This window comes from Mirounga angustirostris, unplaced genomic scaffold (assembly GCF_029215605.1).
Source record: "Mirounga angustirostris isolate CCGP_5_RB_7025 unplaced genomic scaffold, mMirAng1.0.hap1 SCAF_4, whole genome shotgun sequence".
NCBI lineage: Eukaryota > Metazoa > Chordata > Mammalia > Carnivora > Phocidae > Mirounga > Mirounga angustirostris.
The window spans coordinates 157232335-157256078 of NW_026991712.1; the positions used below are offsets into that span (position 1 = coordinate 157232335).

The 23744-nt window shown below is 39.3% G+C and overlaps 1 protein-coding gene and 1 pseudogene across 1 annotated transcript in view; one reads left to right on the top strand and one right to left on the bottom strand.

The window, feature by feature from the left end:
• The window catches only part of CCDC30 (coiled-coil domain containing 30), a 121668-nt gene that overhangs the window by 21570 nt on the left and 76354 nt on the right, over positions 1-23744 (bottom strand). Inside the window, 5 exon segments of the mRNA XM_064589322.1 lie at positions 4665-4777; positions 5297-5459; positions 9190-9344; positions 12737-12946; positions 20302-20481. Coding sequence (XP_064445392.1) covers positions 4665-4777; positions 5297-5459; positions 9190-9344; positions 12737-12946; positions 20302-20481 — 821 coding nt within the window.
• On the top strand, positions 6686-7720 carry LOC135364008 (glyceraldehyde-3-phosphate dehydrogenase-like; annotated as a pseudogene).

A 23744-nucleotide genomic window follows, 5' to 3' on the forward strand; every position in this document is an offset into this window, starting at 1 on the left:
GGCTCCTTGCTGAGCAAGGAGTCCCATGTGGGACTCAATCCCAGGACCCTGGGATCATGACCTGAGCCGAAGGCAGAGGCTTAACCGACTGAGCCACCCAGGTGTCCCTGTGACTTAGATTCTTTACAGGGAGATGTTTACATCTCATAAATGTTCTTATTTCCCTTTTATTAGAAGTAGCTTGGCAGAAGATATCACTGGGTTTCAGCATCCTCTGGCCCATAGCTTCAGAGGTGTAACACCTAGCAGTGTACAAACGACCTCCCTGTCGTCCTCTGGGTTTCTCAGCTATTCACAGTTACTCCGATGTTTTGACATCATTGGAAACACAGAATGTATTTCTGGGATTTATTTTACCCATTCTGCCCTAGGATATTAAAACCCAAATCTTAGCTGCTTTCTCTCTTATTCTGCCATTTGGACTATTAAGAAATTAATTTTTTAAAAGGTGTATTTATTTATTTGAGGGCAGAAGAGGCAAAAAGGGTGGGAGAGAGAGTCTCAAGCAGACACCCTGCTGAGCATGAAGCCCCATGTGGGGCTTGATTTCACGACCCTGAGATAACGACCTGAGCTGAAACTGAGAGTCAGATGCTTCACTGACTGTGCCACCCAGGCGCCCCAAAATTAATGTTTTTAAGATTTTATTTATTCATTTGCGAGAGAGACAGAGAGAGAACAAGCAAGGGGAGAGGCAGAGGGAGAGGGAGAAGCAGACTCCCTGTGGAGCAAGGAGCCCAATATGGGACTCGATCCCAGTACCCTGGGATCATGACCTGAGCCAAAGGCAGACGCTTAACCATCTGAGCCACCCAGGCGCCCAAATTAATTTATTTTTAAAAGTGAGATGATAAGCTATAGAAAATTTGGGAAGAAAACCCAATTCCCAATATGATCAGTATTAAAATGGTGTTGTATTTTCTTTTAGTCTTTTTATAAACGCCTTTTGTTTAGACATTGACTGCATTAAAATTTCAGTCTTACGCTCTTTCCATTTATTATATTGCAAGCCTTTCCTTGTGCCACTGTCTAGTCTTCAGGGCCCCCATCTTTTACAGTTGCATGGGCTTCCATCAAGGGAGTATAATACGCTTGACCTAACTAGTTCCTGTTGCTGGATACTCAGACTTCTCTCTGTAGTGGTTCGCACGGTGGGAAGAGTATGTTGATGCAGTACAGCTGGTGAGGGCTTGGAGCCTTCTCTCACCATTGCTGGCTGGCTGGTTGGCACACCTCTGGTTCGGTCAGAAGCTCAGTGGGCCAACTTGCCTGAAGAACGTGTGGATTTTCTAAGTTTATTTTTGGCTTTATTAACTACTAGATCTATGAGGCAGCACAATATTCATGTTCCAAAATTTAGGGACTTTTTTTTTTTGCTTATGTTTAAGCAAAACCAGATAGACTTCTCCATTACTTTTCTTTCAAAAAGGAAGGAGTTTGTTCCTCTGGAAGAGTGGTTGGGAAAACGTGGAAAAAACAAGCATTGTCTGTAAAGGTCAGGGCTGGGATTGGGGGAATGAAAACAAAAACGAACCTAGAGTTTTGACAATTCCTTCCATTTTCTTTCCTAAAGCTGTATTTTTAACGTTGGATGGCACATCAAAATCACATGGGGAAGCTTTTATAAAAACATTGATCCCTAAGTCCTATCCCCATAGATTCTGATCTAACTAACCTATGTTGGGGCCCAGGCACATGCAGCTAGGGTTACTACCCACTGTCCTAAAGGCAATGGGCAAATAATGTGGAAAAATATTCAGCCTCACTAGCCATCAAAGAAATTTAAAATAAAATGACAAATATTTATGATTATAAGTGAGCATTAAAAATAATAGAATATGTTGAGCAAAAGAAGTCAGACACAAATTACATGAGGTAAGATTCCATTTAAATGAAATTCTAGAAGAGACAGAGATCAGCAGAGTGGATGTCTGGGAGGAGATGGGGGACACAGGAGATACAGATTAACTGCAAAAAGTCCAGATAGAACCTTAAGGGATAATGGAAATGTTCTGGATCTTGAATGGGGTAGTGGTTATGTGGGTGCATACGGTTGCCAAACATAAGACTGTACGTATATAAATCTGTGCATTTATTATATGCCAATTATACCTCAATTAAAACAAAGAATATTGGGGAAAATTTCATCAGAGCCCTCCCCCTAAAAGCAGCACCCAATGCTAATGAGGATGTGGTGTAATTGCTACTCTTATATAATGATGGCAGAAAATTTTGGTGGGATGCTTCTGAATGTTTGTCAATACATTTTAAGATCCAGAGTTCCAGCTTTTTGACCAGTAATTCCACTCCTGGGAATTTATTCTATAAAAATAATGTTTTAAACAGTAAGTATATATATGTATATACTTATATATGGACACACAAATCAAAATACTTTTTTTCTGTGTTATTCTGAGTAAAAATATCATTCATAGAACCAGTGAGTAATTTTTAACTCAATTAGGACTGTGCTGTGAGGGTTGATTCCAGCAGGCCTAGAATTGACCTGAGCTGTTTTGCTGAAGTTCTTGCTTGGCACTGACCACTGGTCAAGAAATGAAATATGCCCATTAGAGCTGCGTTGTTTTGTAATCACAGGGCTGAGGAGTCTGATGGCAGTTGGCACCAGGCTTGTCAGCACTGTTTACTGATAACAGTGAGGCTGATGATTTGTACTTGGTCTCAGCGAGACCTCAAGAAGGCTCTGCTGTTGAGGCTGGTTACATAGCAGAAATATGCTCCCATGACCAGCAGAATATAAAAAAAAAAATCTCAGCTGAGACTCCATGTGGGGATCCCTGGTGGTGAGGTGTTCGGTGCACACATTGGTAGTTCCTGACCTGAGAGAGGAGGTGCATCCCAGCATGGCCCTGACATAGGGAGCACCATGGGGGCCCCTGCCGGACCTCTCGGGGACTGTCTGCTGTGAGGCTGCTGAGGAAGGCAACGCATGTCCTGACTCTAACTCTGTTGTGCTACCGTATCTTTCTCCTGCAATGCGCTGTACCTTTGGAAGCACCGTCACTGGGTTCTGTTAGTCATCTTTAGCAATCAGATCCTGTTTAACTGCCGCTATTAGTGCAAAGGGCACATAAGCTTTATGAAATATTATGTTCTACAAAAGTGGGCAAATTCAAAGACTGTAGCAACAAAGTACAATGCTTACAAGACAACATTATGAGGAAGAGAATATAAAATGTTATCCAAGCTACGATAGTAAAATCATAAAACTGTGTTTATTGACAGAGAGACTAAGAGTGAACACAGGAAGGATTCTGGGTAAGCAATGTGTATACACATTAGATTCGGTACCGATGCACTTGGCAGGCATTGTGGCATTTTATATGCTCTGGATCTAGCACTTCATTCTTTCAACCCCTTCTAATACCAAGGTAAGATGTGGAAAGAGCACTATATTGGTTATTAGAGGATTGAGTTCTAGCCTTAGATTTGTAAGCAGCATGAATTGAACCATACATACTCCCCTGGCATGGTTTCTACATTTCTCAGTAATATGATGATCAAAACAAGATAAGGAATACCAATGACTCTGAAAAATACTCTATACAGCAGTAAACAATGGTTTTTAAATCATTATTATTAATACCATCAACATAGTTGGTAAGTAAGAATACAAAAGAATAAGAAATTTCAGCCTAATAGAAGGAATAGAGCAGAAGACTACAGAGCTGGGAGCAGAGAGGTGGATCATGGAAAAAGAACTAAAAATAAATAGATATAATAATAGCTGTGTGCTAGACATTGTTCTAAGTGCTTTACGTATTATTTATTCATTTAAATCTCACAACAACTTTATGAGATAAGTACTGTTATTTTGTCCATTTCAAAGATGAGGGATCTCAGGCACAGAGAGGTTACATAACATCCAAGGTCACACAGCTAGTTTCTAGGAGAACCAGGATTTGTACCTACGCAATATGGCTCCAGAGTCCATACTCTGAACTACTATGCTGCATTCCAGAAAGGAGGAGAGCAGGAGGAATCTGGTGGAATGATGAGCAGGGAATGGAAGAAAGAGCAGGAAGTTCAGAAACACATTTTTTATTGAGCACCTACTAGATACTGGACTATGGATAAAAAGATGCATAAGACCATAGCCCATGCCCTTGAAAAGCCTACACTCTGGTGAAGAAGACAGGTAGTAAATCATATTATTTCAAAATAATGTGGCAAGTTCTGAAATAAATACAAAGAGGCATGTACCAAGGGCTATGAGGATACAAAGAATGAGCACTTCAGGGGCACCTGGGTGGCTCAGTCATTAAGCGTCTGCCTTCAGCTCAGGTCATGATCCCAGGGTCCTAGGATTGAGCCCCACATCGGGCTCCCTGCTCTGCGGGAGGCCTGCTTCTCCCTCTCCCACTCCCCCTGCTTGTGTTCTCTCTTGCGCTGTGTCTCTCTCTGTCAAATAAATAAATAAAAACTTAAAAAAAAAAAAATGAGCACTTCGCCCAGCCCAGGCTTCTTGCAGAAGGTGACTCCAAGTCTAAGAATTATGAGTTGAAATGAGGAGTTGAAATAGGGAGAGGGTGGTCCAGACTGAGCAAAGTGTGTGAGGGGAGAAAAGCATGAAGGCAAATGAAAAGGGTGTATTTAGGGAAAAGCATGAAATCCCTATCGAGAGGGAACTTGTTTTTGTTTACCTCACATGGACATCAAGCTGGTTCAAAAATTGCCCATATTCTTCATAGAGCGCTTTCTTCTCTTGCTGCAACGCAGATATCTTTTCTGATAATTCTTGGTTGCTTTTGAGATGCTGAAAAACACTTTTTTTAAATGAGACTATTCTGTGCTGCAAGGTTAGACGTCTGAAAACTACATTTCCGAGACTCTTGACAGCAGAGTTCTAGCAAATGAGAGGCACTCGCACACAGTTTGGAAGGCACTGGGGCAGGGCGGGGAGAGCTGTCCTTCTCTAGCACTAGCAGGGAGGTGACCAGGCAGACAGCAGATGAGACATTTGCAGGGGCTTCAGGGAGTGTTCCTGCAAATCTCCCACTCTGGGTGGGTTTCCCTGGGATTTCTAAACTTCTAGAGTTACCGAAAGCAGGCCACAGTTTTTTCTGACGTTCTCCTCACCCTGGTATCTCCCTTCTAACGGTTTGTAAGCATATTATTCCCTGTGTTAAATCGTTCCTTGCTTGAGATACCTAGAGTAGATTTTGCTTTCCCGATAGACTTAAGGGGTAAAATGCTAGGCACTCAGTAACTATTAGCTATGACTCGGGTTTATGGGAACAGGAAAACTGAGAAGAGCATCTATTTCCTTTCTCACCTCTTCCGATTTTCTTTTTTCATCTTCCAGTTGTTTAAGTTGGGCCTCCTGTTGCTGGATTCTGGATTGTTGCTGAGAACAGGTTATTTCCAGTTGATTCCCTTTATCTTGTAAGATTCTCACTTGCTTTTGTAGCTCTTTTACATTCTGATCCAAGAGTTCCCTGAGGGTAATTAATGTACATTAAGTCACACTGGATTTATGAAATTCTTTGACCTAAAATTGTTATATCATCACAAGGGATTTTACTGGTTCAATGAGGTAGGGTATGTGTCCATAAAATAAAGAGGCCAACATAGGGGACCTCCTTTATGACAGATGTTTTGCTTAGTTCTCTCTCTCACTCACCAAAACAATCCTACAAAGAGGAAATAACTTCCCTTATTTCACAAAGGAAGCCTACAGAGAGGTTGCATTAACCTGCTAGGACAAGATGAACGTAGGGCTCTAATCCCGAATCCTCTATTCCTTCTCCTCGTCCTCACTGCTTTCCAAGTTGAGTCCCTTGATCTTCTTGGTTCAATACAGGGTTGTCAGTTACAAACACTGTTGATACTAATGCACACATGTTAACGCTGCATGAGCTGAATCATAAATGAGCCTGTGTTTGATGAGGAAGTTCATCCTTTTTCAGAAGGGCCATACACACCTAACTCCTTCAGAGAGAATCTCATCAGACTACAGTTTGTGGAAGAGCTTCTGAGGATTTCCAACAAGGCTCTTTGGATTTAGGAGATTATCTAGAAGAATATGATGAGTATGATGGAGTAGCACCTACATGCTAGGTCACTACTGATATTGGACAAATGAGGTCACTTTCTCTAACTTCAGTTTTCTGAAAAACCAATGGATTACTGGGAAAGATTGATATTTGAGACATGGGCCTCATACCTCTCAGCCTCCAGCACCTCCAATTCTTGTCACAGTTCCTGATATAAGTGAAGGCTCTACAAGCTTACCTCCTACCATTGATATCCGCCCCTGCACCAGCACCGCCCCCTTCACCTCTGTTTTCATTTCATTCATTATAGACCTGAGCAATTCCTGCCTATTATTGTCTACTTCTTCTTTGGTTCCATTCTGAATTTCTGATCAAGGGGCCAGACTAAGAGATAAGCTTTGGAGCTGAAAGGGAAATCTTAAATTGCTAGAGCTATAGAAACTTGAGTTATCTGCAATGGAATCTAGGAGTTGGAAAATGGCATTGAAACATAGCAAGTCAAAATTTAAAAAGCAATCCATGAATGTGTTAGAAATTAATTCCCATATTACATATAGTTTGAGCAAAGACTAACAGATAAACCAGTTATGCCAATGAATGAAATTAAGAAGGCTCTCTGCTCCTCTCCATTAGACATATAGCCACATCTTCTGGTGCAGTGCCAGCCACATCCCTGCGACACAATGGTCAAGGTCGGAGTAAATAAATTTGGCCATATTGGGCACCTGGCCACCAGGGTTGCTTTTAACTCTGGCAAAGTGGATATTGTCACCATCAATGACCCCTTCATTGACCTCAACTACATGGTCTACATGTTCCACTATAATTCCACCCACGGCAAATTCCATGGCACAGTCAAGGCTGAGAACAGGAAACTTCTCATCAATGGAAAGCCCATCTCCATCTTCCAGGAGTGAGATCTTGTCAACATCAAATGGGGTGATGCCTGTGCTGAGTATGTTGTGGAGTCCACTGGAGTCTTCACCACCATGGAAGGCTGGGGCTCACTTGAAGGGTGAGCTGAGAGGGTCATCATCTCTGCCCCTTCTGCTGATGTCCCCATGTTTGTGATGGGCATGAACCTTGAGAAGTAAAACTCCCTCAAGATTGTCAGCAATGCCTCCTGTACCACCAACTGCTTTGGCCCCTCTGGCCAAGGTCATCCGTGACGATTTTGGTATTGTAGAAGGACTCATGACTACAGTCCATGCCATCACTGTCATTCAGAAGACTGGACAGCCTCACTGGGAAGCTGTGGTGTGATGGCCAGGGGCTGCCCAGAACATCATCTGCTTCTACTGGCACCATCAAGGCTGTAGGCAAGGTCATCCCTGAGCTGAATGGGAAGCTCACTGGCACGGCCTTCTGTGTCCCCACCCCCAACATGTTAGTCACGGATCTGACCTCCCGCCTGGAGAAAGCTGCCAAATACAACGAGATCAAGAAGGTGGTGAAGCAGGCACCACAGGGCTCCCTCCAGGGCATCCTGGGCTACACTGAAGACTAGGTTATCTCCTGTGACTTTCACAGTGACACCTACTCTTCCACCTTCGGGGCTGGGGCTGGCATTGCTCTCAGTGACCACTTTGTCAAGCTCATTTCCTGGTATGACAATGAATTTGGCTACAGCAACTGGGTGGTGGACCTTATGGTCCACATGGCCTCTAAGGAGTAAGAGCCCCCTGGACCACCAGCCTCAGAGAGAGCAAGAAGAAGAGAGAGGACCTCAGCTGCTGGGGAGTCCTTGCCCCAGCTCATCTCCCAAAACACTGAGAATCTCCTGACTTCCACAGTTTTCATCCCAGACCCCCTGAAGAAGGGGAGGGGCTTGGGGAGCCCTACATTGTCCTGTACCATCAATAAAGTATACTGTACCCAGCTAAAAAAAAAGGAAATTAAGAAATCAGTAGATTGATGACTCCCTGTCTCCCCAACAGCCTCAACCTCTCAATCCATTCCTTACATAGCAACCAGAGTGCTCTTTCTATATCACAATCTCATCATATCATAAAGTCCAAGCACTTCAACAGAGCTTGTCAACTAGCTTACCTTTTAGCTTCATTTTCTTGCCACTCGCTCTACCCCCAAACATTTTGTTCCAGGCAAAATTAACTTTTTTCATTTCCTGAAATAACTCATCCTCTACCCTTATTTCTCCCCTGCAACTCCAACCTTTTCCTTATCTTCCTCTTCCAGGACTTTCTTCCTCTAATATTCTCTATTGAGCCATCTATCCCAAACACCTCACACTCAGCTTAAATAGCCTTCTTTGAGCAAGGCTTTCTTGAGCTCCCGAGACCAGATTAGGGGTCTCTGCTATGCACTATCACAGCACCCTAAACCTCCCTTAGTATAACACTTATCATAAAGTCTATGTACAAGGATATTTGTTGCAGCATTATTTGTAACAGCAAAAATGTCTAAAAAGCATTTTATATAAATTATAATACATCTATGTAACAGAATGCTATACAACTGTTTAAAATAATATTATGGAACTAAAAATCAAGGGTGGCTGGGTGACTCAGTCATTAAGTGTCTGCCTTCGGCTCAGGTCATGATCCCAGGGTTCTGGGATCTAGCCCCGCATCAGGCTCCCTGCTCAGCAGGGAGCCTGCTTCTCCCTCTCACACTACCCCCTGCTTGTGTTCCCTCTCTCCCTGTCTCTCTTCTGTCAAATAAATAAATAAAATCTTTAAAAAAAATAAAAATAACAAACTTAATATATGGGAATCCTTAATATCTAAATTGGAGTTGCTTTCCTCCAGAGATAATTTGGGGAAGTCAGGGGGCTGCCTACTGGGGAACACTTCAAGATTCAAAGCTGATAAATACAAAAATCAATTTCATTTAGTTTGCATATTATGCCAATCGTGTTAGAATTAGAAAAGCAAATCCCAGAGTATCATATCTCATAGGTCATCCAGTCATTCAAGAAAATTGACTGGTGCACAAAGTGTGTCTCAGAGCAACAGAAATAATCCCTGCCTTTGAGAATCTGACACTCTAGTGTGAAAGGCAAACAAGAAAAACAAGTAGAATACAGTGTGATAAGAAGCTGTGTAACTGAGTTCACTTCAGTGGGAACACTGAGGAAATGCATGGGTACACTGACGTTGCTGGTAAACTCAGTGGTTAGCCCAGGTGAAACCGACATCTTTGTTCCTCTTACCTCTTGTGCTGTTCTTCCTGATATTTTTGCTTTGTTTTAGCTTCATTTTCCAGTGCTTCTTTTATCTTTTCCTCTAGTTGCTTCTTCCCCAAAATACAAGTGTCAGAGAGACAGACTTTTTGAGCATGTTCTAATTTCTGCTGCAGATCTAAAATCTTGAAGGAAAAATTTCATGAATAAAATATTAAGAAGAGTCTGACCTTTTTTCCAGGTAGGGAAATACCCTATAAGTAACTAGCAAACATCGTGCTAACAAACAAATCTGGTCTAAAGTAAAGAGCATGGCCAGATTTATTTTAATTTTAAAATAAATTACCTAAGTTCTAGGATATGTGATACATTCACATAGTTTAGTGTATGCTTGTGTAAACCAAGTTATATAGTGAAAACTCCTTCCCATTTCTATCCTGTCTTCCTGCCAGTTTTCCTCCACCACATAGGTAATCGCTGGTGTTAGTTTCTTGTGTATCTTTCCAGAGATTTATTTACGCCCACATAAATAAAATTATTATACAGTTCTCCCCCATACACATATTTTTTACACAAATGATGGCATGTCATACATACTTATGCACCTTTTTTTTTTTTAATTTTTTTTGGGGGGAGGAGCAGAGGGAGAATCTTAAGCAGGCTCCACCTCAGGGCAGAGCCCCATACGGGGCTCGATCTCACGACCCTGAAACCATGACCTGAGCTGAAATCAAGAGTCGGAGGCTTAACTGACTGAGCCACCCAGGCACCCCTGCACCTTGCTTTTTAAAAATAACAATACATTTGGTGATTTTTCTGTATTATATGATTATGTAGAATTGCCTTCTCTTTTATAGCCACATACCATTCTACAATAAGGATATACTATAATTTACTTAAGTAGATTCCTACTGATGGGATATTGAAATTGATTCCAATCTTTTGCTAATACAAACAATTGCTCTAGAATAAATTATTAGATATGAATTTGCTAGGACAAAGGTTATTATTTGCTTGTTTAATAGATAATGCCAAACTGGCTCCATAGGTATTAGGCCAACTTATACTTCCAACAGCAATGTGTGAGCATGTCTAGTTCCTTCACAGTGTGGCTAGATTCACGATAAGATTTTAAAACAAAGCAGAAGTCTCCTACAAACCATTATTACCTATTAGCATATCACCTAGCACCAGTAATACCTTCTTCAATGCATTGGTAGAACTAAAAATAATACTTATGAATTTGAAAGAGAGATGTATAATTTTATTTTAGAATTTACATGTTAGATTAAAAGAATCATTAAAAATTTTTTTGTTAGATAAGTCTATTTTTGTTTACCTATTTTTTATAAACCCTTGTGTCACCCAAAATTGTGACACAATTTTGTATGCTATGTACTGGTACATAGTAGATGCTCAATAAATATTTGTTGAATGACTAGTTTTTAGCAGAATACCTATTGTCTCTCGAATATATTCTTGATGTGACAATGCATACTTTACAATGGTTTGGCACCACATTCCCCACAAACATTTACTGAATGCCAGTGGATGGCAGTCCTTTTTTAAGAGCAGGGCTTTACGCATCAGTCCTAGGTCCTTGCAGAGCCTAGGAGCCACAGGAGAGGTGAAGATGCAGATTGATTCAAGGTCAGTGGCAGCGGACAGCCAGTCGTCTTGAGGCCAACTCAAGTTCCTTTGAGCTGCCTCCACTTGGTTCTACTTAGGGAAGATGCTTCCTTAAAGATATTCACTCTTAATTCCACAAATGACAATATGACCCTGTTGGCTTCTCTACCAAGGACATATGCAAAAGTTTGAACCCGTCACCCAGTTTAAGAAAAGAACATTTCCAATACTTTTGAAGTCCACTCTGGGACCTTGTCGATTATCCCCCTTCCCTCCCCACTTGAGAAAACCAGTATCTTGAATTTTGTATTAATCAGTTTCTTGCTTTTTCTTGAATATATAATCTATATAACATGGGTTTTATTGTCCACCATTTTGACCTTTATATCAATGGAATCATACTGTGTTTTTGGTGATTTGGTTTTATTCAATATATGTTGAACTACAGCATGTACCTATAATTCATCTATTTACACTGTTTTATGCCATTGTGTAAGTATACAGTTTATTTATTCTACCTTATGTCAGTGGACATTTGGGTTGCTTCCAATTTTCTGCTATTTGGAACAATGTTTCTATATAAATGATTTTATTCCTATCTCCTGACACATATGTGCAGTATAACATTTTCTCTAGTCTTTATGCCCACTAGTAGAAGTGTTGGGTTGAATGATATATATGTCTTTAACTTGACTAAATACAAATGCCAAATTGCTTTCCAAAGTGTTTATACTGGGGTGCCTTGGTGGCTCAGTTGGTTAAGTGTCTGGCTCTTGATTTCAGCTCAGGTCATGATGTTGGGGTCCTGGGGTCAAGCCCCACATGGGGCTCTGCGCTCAGCAGGGTGTCTGCTTGAGGATTTTCTCTCTCTCCTCTCCCTCTGCCTGCCCCCCACTCTCATGTGTGCTCTCTCTCTAAAATAAATAAATATATCTTTAAAAAAACCCAAAGTGTATATACTAATTTATTCTTCCAACTGCAGTCAATATATGAGTCCTTGTTGCACAAAATCCTCACCAATATTTAGTACTATCTATATTCAGATTTTTTTTAACTAAAATTAGATTTTCTTACTAATATGTAATTACCAACTACTTTTTAATGGAGTAATAACATACAGAAAGTGCTCATATCTTAAGCATATTGAATAAAGTTTTACTTAAACAACCACCTCTCACATCAAGATATAGAATACTCCCAGCACCACAGAAGATTCCATCTCATCCTCTCCCAGTTAGTAACCCTCAAAAAGATAACCACCATCCTCTGATCACAGCTGAGTTTTTATCTATTCTTAAACCTCATATAAATAAAATTACACAGTATGAACCCTCTTGTTCTGGTTTCTTTAGCTCAAAATTAGGCTTTTGAGCATAATTAAGATTGCTGTCATCTACTTTTTGATGTTTGTTTTATATTTATATGGTCTGATGAAATGATTTATTTACTTATTTTATGGGTTTTTTTTTATGTATATGAGATTGGACTCAAACCCACAGATCAAAATGTGCAACTGTTACGTACTACTGCCACCTGGTGTTAGACAGTCTGAAAAGCAGGGGCATTATTCCAAAACGTCCATTTCACCACACAAATCCCCCCAAAATTACAAAGTAAAAATCATATAAACAGATAAATGAGAGGAGAATCAGTCTTTTAAAAGTTGAAAGTATAAAACAAAGTCAAATGGCTTCAATCAGTTCTTTAAGTTCATGTTATAGCTTCAATGAAACCTACCTTTTAAGTTCACACAGTTTAAAGAAACAAGAGATTTACTGGAACTGCAAGGAGCAGGTGAAGTCAAAAGAGAGGACAGCATGGAAGAGCAAAGAAAAACCCTAGAATTCTATCAAGTTTGCATCATAGCTACTTCTTAAAATCCTTAGGGAAACAGGATTTCAGAAGTGGTATCCAGTGCATGCTATTTATTAAGCATGAGGATAATTACCTTTGCCTCTGCATCGGCAACTTTTGATTTCTCCTGAGCCAGCTTTTCCTGCAGGTTGTTCTGTGATTTAATGCTCTGAGCCTGTTTGAGTCCCTCCAGCTCCAGTTCCCTGATTTTCTGCTGACGGTGCTTCCATTCTGCTGTGAGTGAAGAGCACATCTTTGTGCTATCTAATAACTTCTGCTGGGCCTGCTTTAGTTCAGTTTTGATCTAGAGGTGGGGAATAAACAAGAGTGATAGAAATAAGCATGGAAAGAAGATGGATGTGAGCCAGAACAAGCACTTTTCATAGCAGTGCAGTCCCCCAAGAGCTGACAAATAACCAGTGTCACATGGATGATTACCTCTCTGGAGCTGTCATGTGTTCGTAAGGCTTGCCAAAGTCTATCTAGCCAGATGGCAGCTGGACAGAGGAATTTTCCTAAGTGGTTCTATGCACACATGGTCTGAACATTTTCCATCCTTTCTTTCAATCTACTGCAAGTTGGCTTTCATTCCCAGTACTCCATGAAACTGTTCATGCCAGAGGCACTACTGATCTCCCCACTGCCAAAATGAATCAAAGGACAACTGAGCTCTTAGGTACCATTCACTCCCTCCATCTCAGAAAGTTCTCTTGGAGTCTATGATACTGAACTCTCCTGGTGTTCTTCTATCTCTTTGCTGTTCCTTTCTGCTCCTTCCTGTGTAGACTATTCTAATGCTACCCAACTTCTAAATATCAATGGACTACCCTAGGCCTTGAGAGTGGATCATTCTCTCCCTAGGTTCACTGTCATGATTTGAGATACCACCTTTATGCCAATAACTGTCAAAATAAAACTCCTTGAGTCTCTCCATATCAAAAATAATTTTTCTCTCTCAGTCTTCCAAATTTCAGTAAAGGATGCCACCATCTAAGGTTTTGTTCAAGCCCGTAGTCTGAGAGTCATCCTGAATCTTCCTTTCCCATCAGGAGCCCATTCGGCACCCACTGGGATGCTGCCTCCACAACATGTCTCGCATCCACCCATCCGTGTCCACCACCCTTGTCTACAACATCATCGTCTCTAGCCTGGGTCATTGCAATAACAACGTGGTCTTGCCACTTCCATTTTAGCTCCCTTTTTATCTGTTCTCTACATTGCAGCCCAAGTGTTCTTTTTTCTTTTTCTTTCTTTCTTTCTTTCTTTCTTTCTTTCTTTCTTTCTTTCTTTCTTTCTTTCTTTCTTTCTTTCTTTCTTTCTTTAAGAGCGAGTACATGGCGGGAGGTTGGGAGGGTTGGAGGGAGAGAGAGAATCATAAGCAGCCTCTACACCCAGCATGGAACCCAACACAGGGCTCCATCTCCCAACCCTGAGATCATGTCCTGAGCCAAAATCAAGAGTTGGAGGCTTAAATGACTGAGCCAACCGGGCGCCCCCCACTTTTTTTCCTCTTGCCAACCTCTTTTAAAACACAGGTTATTTAGTACCATGAAAGTAAAAAGGACCATCTCTATATTTAAAAATTGATGACTTTTTACTAAAAATTTGAAAATTTAAATGAAAAATGCCTATAAAAATAAAATATACCAAAGTTGATACAAGAAGAAATTTAAAAATGTGACTTCTTATAACTATTAAGAAACTGAATCAGTCACTGAAAATCTTTCCCAGAAGAAAACTCTAGAATCAGAAGGATTCAGAAATGAGTTCTTGTAATTATTTAAGAAGAAATAATTGTAATTTATTTTTACAAACTCTTCCAGAGAACAGAAAAAGAGGGTATGTTATCCATCTCATGTTAAGGGGCTAGAGTAACCTTGATGCCAAAATCTGACATGGTTGTTATAAGAAAGGAAAATGACAGGCCAGTCTCATTTGTGAACTAAGATGCAAAAATTCCAAAGAAACACTGGCAAGCTAAAGTCAGCAATGTAGAAAAAGGGTAATAATTTAGGATGAGGTTGGGTTTATTCCAGGAATGCAAAATTGAGTTAACATTAGAAAATCAGTCAATGTAATTCACCATATTAACAGATTTAAAAATCAAAATATGCAGAAAAAGAATTTGATGAAATTCAACATGTGCTCATCATTAAACATTGAATGAACACTAAAAAAGAATTTTCTTAATGTGATTTTTAAAAATATTTTAAAAACCCTATAAAAACATATTAAATGAAATTTAAGAGCTTTTCCTTTGAGACTGGGAAGGAGAAAATATACCCATTACCACCAGCTCTATTTGTCACTGTAGTAGCTACTGCTTAGAACAAGAATAAAGAATGAGGGCGCCTGGGTGACTAGTTGGTTAAGCAACTGCCTTCGGCTCAGGTCATGATCCTGGAGTCCCGGGATCGAGTCCCGCATTGGGCTCCCTGCTCAGCGGGGAGTCTGCTTTTCCCTCTGACCCTCCTCCCTCTCGTGTTCTCTGTCTCTCATTCTCTCTCACGCAAATAAATAAAATCTTAAAAAAAAAAAAAGAATAAAGAATGAAAGGTGTAACATGTGGAAGGGAAGAAAGAAAATTATATTTATTCTTAGATGATATGATTACTTACACATAAAATACAAAATGATATAAACATAAATTATAAGAGGTAATTTAAAAGTATGCCAAGGCTTTTATTAGAAAAAAATTATTGCATTTTTATGTATTAGCAATAGTTAGAAAATGAGATTTTTAAAAATTTACCATTTACAATAGTATGGAAAGTATCAGCACCTAGGAATATGTCTAACAAAAGATGTATAAGACCTCCACAAAGAAAATTATGATATTGGGAGAAATTAAAGAAGACCTAAATATAATACACACATTTCATAGAGGATTCGATATTATAAAGATTTAAATTCTTCCCAAATTTATCCATAGATTTGGTGTATAAATTCAGTGTATAAATCCAAAAAGGTTATGTATGTATATATGTGTGTGTGTGAGTACGTGTGGGTATATGCATGTAACTTGAAAAGCTGTTGACAAAATTTATATAGAATTTCAAGTGGCCAAGAATAGCCAAGGCATCCTAGAACAAGAACCACAAGATGAAAAGATGTGCTCTATCAAATATTAAGATTTACATAAAACTAAAGTAATTAAGGTAGCATGTTAATGGCACAAGAATAGACAAAATAGGACAATGGAACAGAATAGAGAGCTTGGAAACAGACCACATATGTACCAATATTCTTATGACCCAGGTAACAATACAGTCATGTAGGAGAATATCTTTATGTCTTTGAGGTCGACAAAGATCTCTTTTTTTTTTTTTAAAGATTATTTATTTATTTGAGAGAGAGAGAGAGAGCAGGAGCAAAGAGGAGAAGCAGAGGGAGAGGGAGAAGCAGACTCCCCACTGAGCAGGGAGCCCGATGCAGGGCTTGATCTCACTAGAATCATGATCTGAGCTGAAGGCAGACACCCAACTGACTGAGCCACCCAGCATCCCTCAAAACATATATTTAGAGAGTGAAAAAATAAGCCATAGGGTAGAAGATGTTTGTAATACACACCTGATGAAGGCTTCATATATAAAGAATTCCTATAAATTAATGGGAAAATGAAAAAGACAGAAGCCCCAAAGAAAAGCAAACAAAATCTTGAACAGGTGCTTCACAAAATAGGAACTCAAATGTCAAATAAATATATAGAAAGCTGCTCAGCTTCATTTGTAAACAGGGAAATGCACATTAAAACTGCTAGGAGCTACCATGATACACATATATGAGATTAGCAAAAATGTCAAGTCTGACAGTGTCAAGAGTTGGTGAGGATGTGGAGCAATATGGACCTTCATACCTGCTGGTGGGCATATATACCTTTAGCAGGAATTGAAGTAATATATAAACTATGATGCAATAATTCCACTCCCACTCTCTTCCTAGAGAAATACATACTATGGATGGACATCAGGATGTATGTACATGGGTGTTCACAGCAGCAGTTTTTAAAAAGTAGAGGCATTACTCAGATCCTTTTGTATATCTCACTATTTAGGAAAGAGTCTTATGTTCAATAAATGAACATATCTGAAATAATGTACTCTTATGCTGTTTAAAAGCAAAGGTCCTTGGATAAAAGCTGCTCAAGCATCCAGAGCGCTAAGCTTATGATACCTGCTTTTATATTAATTTCTGAAGACCAGATATGCCATCTCTAAAAATGTTAACAGACATGTAAAAATGACCAAAATAATTTATTAAACATAGTAGAAATGAATGTGCAGAGAAATGAAGAAATTAAACCCTATTAAATCTTGATGTCCTCTCAAAAGGCACTCTAACCCATTAGATAGGAACTTTCATTTTCCAAGAACAATGTAGCCACATATAGAAAAAGATACATGATTTCACTTATATGTGGAATGTGCAACACAAAACAAAACAGAAAGGAATTCATAAATACAAAGAACAAACTGGTTATTACCAGAGGGAGGTGGGGGGATGGGCACAAAGGTGAAGGGGATTAGGAGGTTAAAAAAAAAAGAACAATGTAGCCGTGAAAAACTCGGCAAGACACAGGCAGATCTAATGAACAGGAAAAGAAACAAAGAAATCAAGGAAAAGAAGAAATCAAGTGTTGGAATATTTGGTGCATTTGATTAGTTCAGGGTTATGAGACCTAAACTTCTTACTGTAAATAGAAAAGGTACAAGTCCTTTCATAATATATTGTCCACCTCCGCCATAGGCCAAGAAAGCTAAAGGCCTCTGGGACCTGTGATCATAGTCATAGAGCTAACATGCAGCATTTTGGTCATGCTGGTGATGATGGAATGAGATGACAGTGGAGCAAACACTATTATTGCCAATGACGTGCATCTAGGAGGGCTTCTTTAGCTTTAGGTTTGGGTATTCAAGCACTAGTAAGGGGATCCAGTATGGTGTCTCAGTGTTGGTGGCAGAGCAGTTCTCTGTCTGAAGCTCTGCAAGCCTCTAGCATTCTTCTTAATAGCCCCAAGCTGGAAACATACAAGATGTCCATAAACCATGGAAAGAATAAAGAATGGCAATTTTTTGTGGTGGAATACTATACTGCAAAGAAAATGGATGAACAATAGCTATACGCCACCATGTGGGTGAACCTTCCCAACAAAGTAGGTCATAAGAAGAGAGACACAAGGTGCATATACTGATTGATTATATTTGTAAAATACTCAAGAATAGGCAAAACTGAGCTATATTGTGTGAGATTCATACATGGGTGGTGAAACTATAAAGTAAAGCAAGAGGGTTATTATCAAAATTAGTGGTTACTGCTAAAATGGGAAGGTGATGGGATTACAATGGGAAAGAGGCAGGCAGGGGCTGTTAGTATGTGGGCAATGTACTGTTTCTCATCCTGGGTGGGGGTTATATGGGTGATCACTTTACAACAATTTGTTAAACTATATATTCATGTTTTATGTACTTTCTGAGTTTCCTATGTCATAATAAAATGGTTTAAAGGCAATACATTAATACTCTAGTTTCTTAATCAGTAAGTATGTCTAATGTTAGCCAGAAACCCAGAGTTTGATCATCTCTGACTGGATTTTAAAAAGTGAGCTCTAAGTTTGCAAAGCTGAGGTTCCTAGATGATCCCAAATTGAGGAGAGGTGTAATATGGAAAGAGAATCACAGGAGAGAAACAGACTTGGACTTAAATTCTGACTCCACGATGTGTTAGCTTTGCAACCTTGGACAGTTTCTCATCTATAAAATGCTGACCCTGGGGTCAGGGCTGTAGGGAGGTTTATAAGAGATAAAGTGGACAAACTGTCAATAAAAGGTAGTTGGTTATTATATATGACTCCATTTAGGTGCCTGGCTTAAGGAACCAGCCAAAACACTGATGTCTCACTATTGAAATGTCCAGTATTTTACCTCACCATGAAAGGGATTTAAAACAGAACAAAAAATATCTTCTCCTTTTACCAATCTATCATTTACCCATCACTGAAGGACTCACTCATTAATTCAACAAACATTTCTAGGGTTTCCAGGGTGCCAACCACAGATGAGGTGTCATAATCTGTGTTGCTCTGGTCATTACACCTTGAGAAAGATGTAGTATTGCTTGAATGTGTTCAGAGTTAGACAGTTAAAATGATCTCAGAAATGTGTTTGAAAGGAAAAGTGAAAGGCTGTCTTACAAGGAAATATGATAAAGATTTGGAATTTAATTTAAAACTACAAAGGCTTGAGAGAATGTGGTCAATATTCAAAAAATCATGAAGGGTGAGGATAAGGAAGAGGTTTCTTCAAATAACCCTGGAATACTAGGACTTTCTAGAAGGGGCTCCCTTGAAGTTTGACATAAATGACTACTTGTTTTCCTCTGTATCTCCCCTACTAGATTGAGTTCCTAAAAAATAGGGACCTTTCTTAATCCATTTTTAGGTCACTTTTTGAAGAAGGTACTTTGTTCATGCTACACTAGGTATGACGAATTTTCCTATAAAGGGCCAGAGAGTAAATATTTTAGCCTTTGTGGGCCACGTGGTCTCTGTCAGAACTACTCAAATCTGCTATTACAAGGCAAAAGCAGCCATCCATAATATGTAAACAAACAGGTGTGGCTGTGTGCCAATAAAGCTTTATTTACAAAAACAAGAGGCAGGCAGGATTTGACCCATGGACTCCTACTGACCAGGGGATAAGAACTCTATCGGTTCTATCTACCGTTAAACCCTCAGTATCAACAAGATTGCCTGCCTAGATTGTGACTGATGATCAGTACATATTTGTTGAATGTTGAGTTCCAGAACTTTAGATAGGGACTTATAGAAACTAGGTCCTTAATATATGTTTACAGGATTGAACTTCAATTAAAAAGAAGCACTATTTTACCTGATGGTTCAGTTTGAATATTTATGTGGTTCATAAAATTTAGATGAACTCTGTGGATGACAGTTCTACATAGGTTATTTTAAAACAAGCATGTTTGGGGAATGTCCTCCTAACTTTCTGATAGAACAAGTCGCCCTCCTATGAATTGTACCTCGGAGCAGTTGATATTTGATTCAACCAATAATAATAGATAAATCTCTTGGGGATAAATAAGTCTATAGATAGAACTAGGGCAGGACCTCCAGCGTTTGGGGTCAGGTCATTCAAATTTAGTAAGTGTTAAAAGTTTTAGCTAATGATTTCAAAAGATTATGTAACTTAAAAAAGTTTGTCACATTTATAAGTTGACAATATACACACGCCTTGGGCGCCTGGGTGGCTCAGTTGGTTAAGCGACTGCCTTCGGCTCAGGTCATGATCCTGGAGTCCCGGGATCGAGTCCTGCATCGGGCTCCCTGCTCGGCAGGGAGCCTGCTTCTCCCTCTGACCCTCCCCCCTCTCATGTGCTCTCTCTCTCTCTCTCATTCTCTCTGTCTCAAATAAATAAATAAAATCTTTAAAAAAAAATATATATATATATACACACGCCTTCAGCAGCAGAGAAACAACTGAACTGTGTACCTACTTGGTAGGGCAAAGTCAGAGTGCTCACACTGCCCACACATCTGGGGGTCCTGTCACAAATATTGCAGTTGGGGAATTCGAATTCGTTTATCCCCAGGGCCAATTAGCAACTGGACTCTCTGATCCAGGCTATGCCCACTAGAATTACCTTAATGCTTTCTTCCTGAAGTAAACTATTATGCTGTTTCAAGTCCAAGTTCTTTCCTCGATCATACCGGAGCTCTTTTTCAGCTGAGTTGCACAGAATCTGGAGCCGGTGAAAATTCTGATGAAGCTGTTGTACATCCTCTTGCCGCTGGTATTTCAGTTTTTCTCCAGATGATGGATACTAAGCAAACATTTTAAAAGAGAAACATGGGCCGTTTGAAAGAATATTGCTAAAACATGTGTTCCAGCTGTCAGAAGCAGAAATGTCAGAACATGATTATTCAAACGTAAATATTCTTGGAGTTGGCTTACCTCCAGCAAATTACTCTTTTTTATACTTATGGCCATTTGGTACATGTTCATATAATTTAACTCCTGTTATTTTAGAGTGAAAATATCAACGAAATTATTTGAGCAAAGCAGTTAAGCATAGACAACTAACTTTCTTATTTTTCATAACAATGAAGGGAAACAGAAGCATGAACCATTTTAGGGTAAGACATGCTTTAAATGGGGAGTTCAAAGAGCCAATATGTGAAGAAGGAAAGCGTGAATGTGTATACAGTGTGTGTGTGAGTGTGGCATCTGTTGGCAAAAAGAAAGAGAACATTTAGAAGGAGATCTTAAATTCCCAGTCTTCCTCATTGCTTTCCTGTTACTATCACATGATTCTTCTTCAGTTACTATTCAACAACCACACACCCTCCTGCAGGTCTCCAGGGCAATAAAACCACCTTGACCAAAGGAGGAATCGTGGGGTTTTCTAAAAGATAGGCTCACATAGGTGTGCTATGTAGATAAAGAATTCAACCTTATCCAATGCAATAGATAACATATATTTAGAGTTTCCTGAGTCCTGGTCCAGTGTACTTCCTGCCCATGACTTACTGGAAATCCCATGTCATTAGTCTAGTTCTCTCTTGCTTGCAACAGAATTGTAACACAGAATTCCCCAAGTCCTGTAAAGCCCTTTAATTCCTGTCTTGGTTTAGTCAAAAAGGCAGTCTAAATCCAATTTGCTTATGCTAGAGCTTCAAGTGTCTAAGATCCCTAGAAAAAATTCTTTAATGGAATTATAATGTAATTATTAAGAACCCTAGCTTTGGAATTACTTTCAGTCCTGAATCTATCTTGAAGAAGTTAATTAGTTTCTCTCCTTTTCATTTCCTTCATCTGAAAATGGGGATAATAATGATAACTGCTGGATGCAGTAAAGGGTAAGTAAGATAATGCATGCAAGCATTTAGCACGATGCCTAGCACACAATAAGCACTCAATAACATTACTAAGTACTGTGGGTGCTACCCATCTTTATTTTAACTGCCTTCTGCTTCCATCTGAAAACAAGAGTTCTCCGGAAGCCTGGAAACCCTTGATCACCTGTCTAGCTTCTTATTTAACTATCAGACGGCAGCTTTTAATAATCAATTAGTAACCAGTAGCCCAGATGGCCACTGAACACGCCCAGGGTTATATAAGAGAAGCGCCCCCTTTATACCAACGTACAGAAGTTTTTAGCCTGTTTTGAAGATGAGAAAAGCCAGAACAATAGTTCTTCTTGCCCACGTTTTCTAGTCAAGTCACTTAGCCAGAGTAGAAATGCAAATTATTTTTCATGAAAGGCAAATAACTAGTAAAGAAGCTACCAGTTAGCCAGTCGAGTGGCCCACATAAAGAGTCTCTCTTTTTCCCCCACCACGTAAATTGCTTCCTGGCAGAAAGTTACTACGGAGGCATTTAGACTCACTCAGGCTACTGGGAACCATGTAGGAGTGCAAAGTAAAGTACTTAAGCGTCCTTTCTTGACCAATCAACAGATTTATTAAGCCAGTTATTCTCTCTGAGTCTCAGCTGACTCATCTGCAAATAAAAGGCATAAGACCAGATGATCCATCATAATGTCTCTTCAATTCATAATTCCTTAAGAATTAAAATGAAACAAATTGAAACAACCATTAATTATCTTAATTTTATAGGCTTAAGATCTAGCTTTTAATATTTTTAAATATTATCTTCATACAATAAAAACTTAATATGAACCAAATCCATATACTGGTCCCGACGACAAGATCATTCCTTTTGTGGAAACAATTAAAGCCTATAAGCCTTAAATACTCTCATCCAGTGGATGTGGATGGAACAGGCTATCCAGCCCGTGAAGCTGTCAATCATCAAACCAAGTCCACTTGTTCAGACTCCCTACTCATCAAACATCCTTCAGATTTGGATTTGTCTTTCTCAGCTCTCTACAGGTGAATGTGTTGTTCATTTAAACATGTTCAAGTGTTATTTATAATTATTACAGATAATAATTAACTGACATTCCAGTCTTACCCTATAGTCTTGAAAGTTTGGTTTAATGTGAGTTTATCCCCAAGACACAGATCTATTCTAGGGGGATTAATGCATCAAGTTTTGGAAGCTGCAAGCCTAAGGGCCAAACACCGAATAAATTCACCAAGGTAATCGATAACAGACACCCTGGAGGGCTTTTGGGAGACAGCTTGCCAGCCTTCCTTAGGAAATTAGCTTTACATGAGAACTGTATGCTTTCTTTGAATTTCTCAGCAAGGGGAAGCAAATGACATAGGGGTTAAGAGGTCAAGTTCTAGAGTAGACAGACCCAGGTTCCACCACAATGTGTCATTCTGGGAAAATTATTTAACCTCTCTAAAGCCTCAGTTTCCTCATCTGTAAAGTGGCAATAATAATATCCTTTCTTGTTGTGTTGCTTAATACACACAAGGTATTTAGTATAGTGCCTGGAACAGAGCAAATATTCGATAATGTCATGGACAAACATGAAGCTAGATTTTTAAACCTATAAAATTAAGCTAAGTATTGGTGATTCCAGTTTGTTTCATAAACATTGGGGAAGTAATAATCTTGAATTCAGCTATTACAACCTTACCTGGAATGCTGTTGAACAGCAGAAATTAAGCCACCAAAGGCAATCACAGTCACAAATGATGTCACAGATACATATGAACAATAGGGCTCACCTACTTACTCATAAAAGAGGCTCTCACAGTTCTTTTTCTATGTATTTACCATCTATATGCATTCTTTAAAGTTTAATATCTGGTCTCAAGCTATAGTTGCTTAAATGTGTATGTTATGAGATTAAGAAGATACAGCAATAAGCAGCTAGGCACTAGACAATAATCCGACAACAGGGGTGAAGACCAAAAACTTCACATACACAAGAACTAAAAGGCAGAACAATTTATAGCCACCAGTACGTCAAAGTAACCTCTACACAGAAAAAGTTTCTGAAATTATCATTGCACAGAACCCTGAAGAAAAAAACCAAACATCCGCCTAAAATGTCTTTTCTTCCTTGCCTGCTTAAAGAAGTAAATGAAATAGTGTGTGTGATACCACTTTGGGACATGTAAAGTTCAAAATATAAATATGTTATTTTTTCCCATGAGGCCCACATCT